At 33.5% G+C, this 6,798-nt stretch overlaps 1 protein-coding gene across 1 annotated transcript; it reads right to left on the reverse strand.

Annotated features, from left to right (window-relative positions):
- Positions 1-1,263: 1,263 nt before the first annotated feature.
- LOC110110670 lies at positions 1,264-2,239 on the reverse strand. The gene has a single exon (XM_020842266.2). The coding sequence runs from the start codon at positions 1,871-1,873 to the stop codon at positions 1,418-1,420; it is 456 nt and encodes a 151-aa protein (XP_020697925.1). The 5' UTR covers positions 1,874-2,239; the 3' UTR covers positions 1,264-1,417.
- Between the last annotated feature and the right edge of the window lie 4,559 nt (positions 2,240-6,798).

Here is a 6,798-nt window from a genome sequence, read left to right on the forward strand (position 1 = left end):
CGATATCCGATGATTGAACGGAATAATTTCTCCCTCACGAGAGTTTTAAACACCCCTCTGATGCAAAATAATATTTTTTACATGGTAACACATCCTAATAATATATTTTCAGTACATTTATTCATGTAATATGTTATGTATAGAAGCGAATGTATAAATTGGTGGCAACATTTTATATTTTCATGCATAGAAGGAGAAAAAATGTTGAATATATGCTGATCTAAAGAGGAACAACAAGTCATTCAGGTCATGATATTTAGTTTTCAGTTTCTGTTCGTTGATCAACTAAAGCCTGCGGCATTGCATTCACAGACAGATGAATAGAAGAAAAGTTTTTATAAAGATTGTCGGGTCAGAATGATTATCTGCAGGTCTTTAAAAGCCAAATAATTTTCTTATTTTTTATGTCATAATTATAATTGATATCGTTATATTTATTTTTACGTTACTTTAAAAAAAATTATCTTCTACGGCAGTTTATAAAAATTATTTTTTTCACTCTAATTTTACAAAATGAAGCCTAAAATTTCATTTGGGATGATTTCTTATTGTTTTGTAAAATAATTTTTTAGTATAATAAATTTTTATAAAGAAATTATTTTAAGAAACGTTAAAAAAAATGTCCCAAATAAAATTTAAGTGTAAAGAGCACTACTGCTATATTGTAGGGAGATAGAATCAGTGCAAATTTTTGGAATGATTTTTAATTTTTTATAGATAAATGTTTTTAACTAAAAAAATTGATCCAAATAGCCAAATATTCTTATTTCATATATGTTTTTTTAATAAAATGTAAGCATTATATTGGATGTGTTGTCAACAAATCATTTTGAGTGATTTTTACAAAAATAGCAATGCTCTTCCCATCATAATCTGCTATTATGTTGATTAGATTTTCATGTGATTCATGAATCAATACCAAATAGAATAAATTTTCTCTAGAAATAAATAAAAAAAAAATCATAAAATAAAAATAATATCACAATTCATCATAAATTATATATCTCCGCGCAATAGAAAAATATTAAAATATTGGGAGATTTACATATATATCACTTTATTTCATGCTATTTACATATCTAATACATAAACTCTAATATTATAGGTCTATCACCCATAGAACAAATATGAATGCATTGAATGAAATATTAAAATTTATAATGTGATATGGGCTGTAAGAATAAAATATATGAGTGATATATTTGATATTAAAATTTCATATAAATGATATGAATGTGACATTAAAATTTTGAGCGTTAAATATGTAAATAACAAAAAATAAAATGGTATGTATGTAAATATTATCATACACCATCATCATTCATCAAACAATTAAACACATAATTCTCCATCATCTCCATGACCACCACCATTGTGATTGTGATGAGCATCAACAATAAGAACAAACAGGAAGAATTTACAAGACATCCAAAATCTCCATGATGAAGCTGCTGCAATGAGGGCAATTCTCATGGCTAGCCCGAAGCTCTCTCTGGTGAAGGTGACAAATGGTGTGCCCACAAGGCATCATCGTCTCACTCTCACCACCACCATTCCTCTCCCCCTTGTTGCAATCATCGTCATCATCTTCATCTGCTAGCAACGCCATCAACGATATCTTCACCGGCTTCTCCTTTGCCGGCGGTGATCGTTTCTGTATCATTCTCGCCGGCATGTTCCAAGACAACGGGGAGTCAGGGCGGCGGGAATGGTCGATGCCGTCTTTAGCCGTTGTGGCAGTCCGAGTCTTCACAGAGCGGAGACGCAGGTTATCTTTGAAAGGCCTCCAGGTGACCTCTTCTCCCTTTTCGCACTCTTCGTCCATGATCTCCTTGATGGTCTTCACATGGCTGGGCTGATTGTCCTTCTCCATTTGCTTTGCGTTAAGCTTTGAGAAGGAATTCAACGAGCATGAAGATTACGAAGGAGATTGCGGTAGACAAATGGTTTTCTCATTGTTTTTTTTCAATAAAGGGGAAATTTTTATAAATTTGGATGAGGGAGCCGTTGGAATTGGACGGTTGGAGTTTTGCGGGAAACTCGGCTTGGTTGTGGAAGGTCTCTTGGTTAAAGAAAGGTAAAGGTTATTGCAGGCTTAACTACAAACAATCAATAGACAATAATGGAGGAAATAGCAAAGATACTTTGACTGAATTTGAATTGGTGGATGAGCTTGAATAACGAAACAAGCGATGGATAAGGGTTTTCAGCATTTATTATGATAATGTTACTGTGCAATTATCCATTATAGGCATGCAATTGATTATTTGCCACAAAGATTGCTATAGTTGTTTTAAAATCTTTTTAAATTTTGGTTGAATCAATTCTATCCAGCAAAAATTAACTGTACATATCAAATATAGAGATAATTGCTATGGAATTATCATGATGAATGGAGATGATTCATATCCTTTCAATGGGGCATATTTATTGTGTGTTAGAATATTTTTATTCATGGAGAGAGTTATTTAATGTTTTAATTTTGTATGAAGATCTAACACATACAAAGATAAATGAGGGTCGCGAGATATCAAGATTTTTTTAGAAAAAAACTAAAAAAGGGAGAAAACATGGGGCTGAATCAATTGAAATTATTTAAATAATATTTTTCATATATATGTTATAACTACTGTTTTTCCTTTTGATTGACAAAGATGTTGATACAATATAATATACATAATAATATTTCGTGGCCTAAGTTGGAAGTGCTTTGAGGAATTAGACTATTAGAGTGATCTTTAAGAGATCATTATTGTTTGTTTGTTCTTTTTTTAGAAGGAAATTTAGAGACCGCGAAGTTCAATATAAATCTTAAAGTATGCATCAAAAGTAGGGGTGTTAAAATCAGGTTAATTTTGGGTCGATTTGGTTCCAACACTAAACTAATCCGGCTTCAATTGACTAAAGTTTACTTTACTTTAGTCAGAGAATAAGCATCGAATGCAAGCTGTGAGAGATACCTTAAACAACTCGTCAATTGCATTGAACCTTTCCTGGGACTCCTCCCATGAGATCTTCTCATTTATGAATGGTTCGTCCGGGTACAACCAGATCAAGATGGCATCAGAAGATGAGAAGAATACTTCATTTCGCACTCCAATTGGAATTCACTGTTACAATGTATCAACCTTTATAGGGGCTCGACTAACTAGCTCGAACAACTACTCAACAAAGAATGAGAGCTTTGGTTTCCTCTCATCGAAATAGGAGCAGGAAAAAGAGAGATTTTAGTCATTTGTGGATCACTCGGATAAATGCGGTAACTCGTGAGGATAGGCTATTCTATAGTTATAGCCTATTAATCCTCAATCTGTACAAGAGACAATTGCTTCTGAATCGTAAAAGACTTGTGCAAATAACCCTATCAAATAAGAATTGTTTTGATATTATTTCAAAGAACAAGAAAAAAATCTTTCTTCCCTCCTTTTTTAGAATACAAGAATCAAATCTGAATTATAGTGTTTTTTTATGTGGATTTTTATAGATAAATTAGAATTCATATATTCTACTTGTATGGATCATGGACATCCTTGATCTAGATATGATTTGGAAGTTTTTGATTTTGATATTTTTTGTGTGGTTGTTTTATTGACTAGAGACAAGAAGTAGAACTAGAATAACAAATAAGAAATACAACTAGGATTGAGTGGATCTCCAAAATTTTGACTGGGATAACTTCAAATAAATTTAGGATTATTGAGTTATAAAATGTGCAATAACGATCTAGAGATTTTGGTGGCGTTTTTAATAGTTAGGCTAGTCAAATGATTTTAAGAATGGAGCTGGTCCAACAATTCTAGAAAATATGATCAATCCTAACTATGTGTAATTTTACATGGATTAATAGGAATGGAATGAGATTTAGGATTTTTTAAGTAGTAATACTAAGAGAAGACAAATAAAGAATTTTTTAGTTAAGGAATGTGAAGGAAATTTATATATATATAAAAAAAAAACTACTCACCAAAGTAGAGGATTAAATATATCACCCAATCTCTTTGAGTATGGCAAGCCACCAATCCTCCAAGCCACCTGAAAATTTTCTCCAAAACATGTAAGTGCAATAATAATAATTCATTTCAGTCCCAATAGAGTACTTATACAACTGAATTCTAATGAATAGACACACCTCTTCATTAAAACTTAATGAGAGGAAAATCTTAGACAGAGAGGGGGACTAACCCCCTCATGCTCTAACCTTTGGTCTCATATGGAAACTACTTAAACCAACTCCATGCACACTCATACATTAACATGGTCGACCCTTGCTACCGTGAGCAAAACTTAGACATATTTCAAAGGATGCTAACAAAAGCAAAATATAATAAGATGAAGTCCACATATCACTTACAACATAAAAATATGAAATTTCATAAACACATAAGTCCAAACTCATAAAATATTAAAAGATGTAGATTTTCATGGTTAGTCTTCATGGATTCTTCATGGTTTGAGCTCATATGCTTTTTCTCTTGCCCTAGTGATTGTAACACCTTCATGTGTTACATCATAGACATTGGGCAATGGTTATTGGAGGATCAAAGTTGGGTGATGATAGTCGGAAAAATATAATCAAACAATAATGATCGAAGGACTATCATCAAGAGACAATGGTTGGAGCTAGGACCGTAATTAGACAATGGTGTTTAAAGGATTATAGTCCAGCGATGGTGTTCAAAGTATTGTAATCAGGTGATGGTGGGGACATTAGTTCAAGGATTGTAGTTGGCTGATAGTGGTTGCATGAATGTAATTAGGAGATAGTGATCAAATGATTGTAGTAAGGTAATAATGATTGGACGGGCTGTAGTTAGACAAGGTGGTTGGGTTGTAGTTATTAGAGGGCTATAATTGAGCAACAGTGGTTGGAAGACTTTAGTCGAGCAATAGTGGTTAGAAGACCATAGTCAGAAGATGATGGTCCGATGTAGGCTCCAAAAATTTGCGCCCCGGACTCTCCGCGGACCCCTTTCTTTCTTTTCGAGTCATCAAAAAGTTTTAATGAGTATGTTCCGAGGCAAATTTTTAGAAGGCAGATTGAGTTTGAAATAAGACATTACCCAGAGATTTTGTCCACATTTTACAAGGATTTTATGACATGAGTTCTGATTTCCTATAAGTACAAGCCCCTACAGTTAATTACCCCTCCTAATAATGAGAGAGAACTTTAGATTAAGGCCAATCGTCAAATAAATATATGGTATCTTGCATATAGTAGCAGCAGGTTTTAGGTATTAATAATTTGATATTTAAAATTAAAATTTTTATCATTTTGCACTTAAAAGCATATGGTGGGGGGAATGATGATGAGCCCGATCAAGATTTCATGGTTTTATCATCCTGGGGTATCATAGTACTTGGTTTACTTAGTCAGATGAGGTAAATGACCCAACCTGATAAAAAGATCCTTATTTTTTATCAGGAGGAGTAATTAACCATATGTAACAAAAAAAAAGACTTGATGTACCCCCCAACCCCCACCCTTGATAAAAATAATATTTATAATTTAAAAATAAATAATAAATAATAAAAATAATAACATATATAGCCACATTGGAGCACTCAACACTTCACTAGTGGAGAGTGGTTAGTAGCAGCTAGGCCAACCTAAAACTGTCCAGGCTATTTTTAAGACCCATGCACACCATTTTGAATTTTTTATTTTTTTTATTTTTTTATTACCATTCAAGAATACTTTTATTGTGTTGAACTCACTTTTAATTTGGGTGCCATTAGAGCTTCTAAGATAATTTTGAGCCATTTTATACAAATCAAAGCAAAAATTTTTTAGCAATTTTCATTCTAAAAGGTATGCCAAATCTATTAAAAAAAGAAATTATCACTATAATGTCTCACTAAAAAATCTATACTCCACATTTGAGAGGACGTGGATGAAAATAATCGTTGGACTTTGAAAATTCCATAACTTCGATACAATTTGGAACTCAGATTGACCATCTTTAGGATTCACAAGCAAAAATGACTAAAATGCCTCATTTAAAAATCTATAAAAACGCATGTACTCTTAGATATATGGGGAGTAAGGGTGTAAACGAGTCGAGTTGAGTTTTAGTACTATCGAATTCAGCTCGTTAGTCGGAAAGTGAGCTCAAACTCGAGCTCATCCCACTATAAATGAGCTCAAGCCGGCTCACGAGCCAGCTTGATTTCTCATTCGTCCAATTTTTTTATTTTTCCCGCCCAGTTCTCATTTTCTCGTCTGTGGACGTCGCATCCGTCTAAATGAAAAGTTCACATTTTCCACCATTTCAATCCCATCTTTCAAAATTAAGATAGTTTGCATTAATGAAAAACTATCTTCACTTGAAACGAGGCAATGAAAATAAACTATATGACTTAACAAGAAAAGCAACCGTAAGCCCGCTGCCATCTTTTTTACATTAATGAAAATGTGTGGGCAGGAATTTAAGATACGTGGGCTAAAATTTAATATACATGCATGAAATTATTATTAATTTTAAAAAAAAAATACCCTAAATATAACTATTTTAAGCCACCCCGCGAGCTCGCGAGCCGAACCTTGTCAAGCACGAACTCTAGCTCGTAGTTCGATAAGTTTTGCTCGCGAGCTCATTAACGAGTCAAGCTCGAGCCCACACACAAGTCGGCTCGGCTCAGTTACACTCCTAATGGGGAGCACTGTGGGTGGAGACTTGAAAATTTCCAGACCTCTAACAACTTTTTAGAACTCTGATCGTTTGTCTTTGGGATTTGCCTGCCAGGCTTTTATGCATTTCCTGCTCGCCCAATCTTCCCTTAGACTAATGAAGATGCCTA

The sequence above is a fragment of the Dendrobium catenatum genome, unplaced genomic scaffold (assembly GCF_001605985.2).
Source record: "Dendrobium catenatum unplaced genomic scaffold, ASM160598v2 fragScaff_scaffold_421, whole genome shotgun sequence".
NCBI classification, from domain to species: Eukaryota; Viridiplantae; Streptophyta; class Magnoliopsida; order Asparagales; family Orchidaceae; genus Dendrobium; species Dendrobium catenatum.

Coding starts and splice junctions, on each gene's coding strand:
- LOC110110670 (XM_020842266.2), bottom strand. CDS start 1,873: ATGGAGAAGGACAATCAGCCCAGCCATGTGAAGACCATCAAGGAGATC.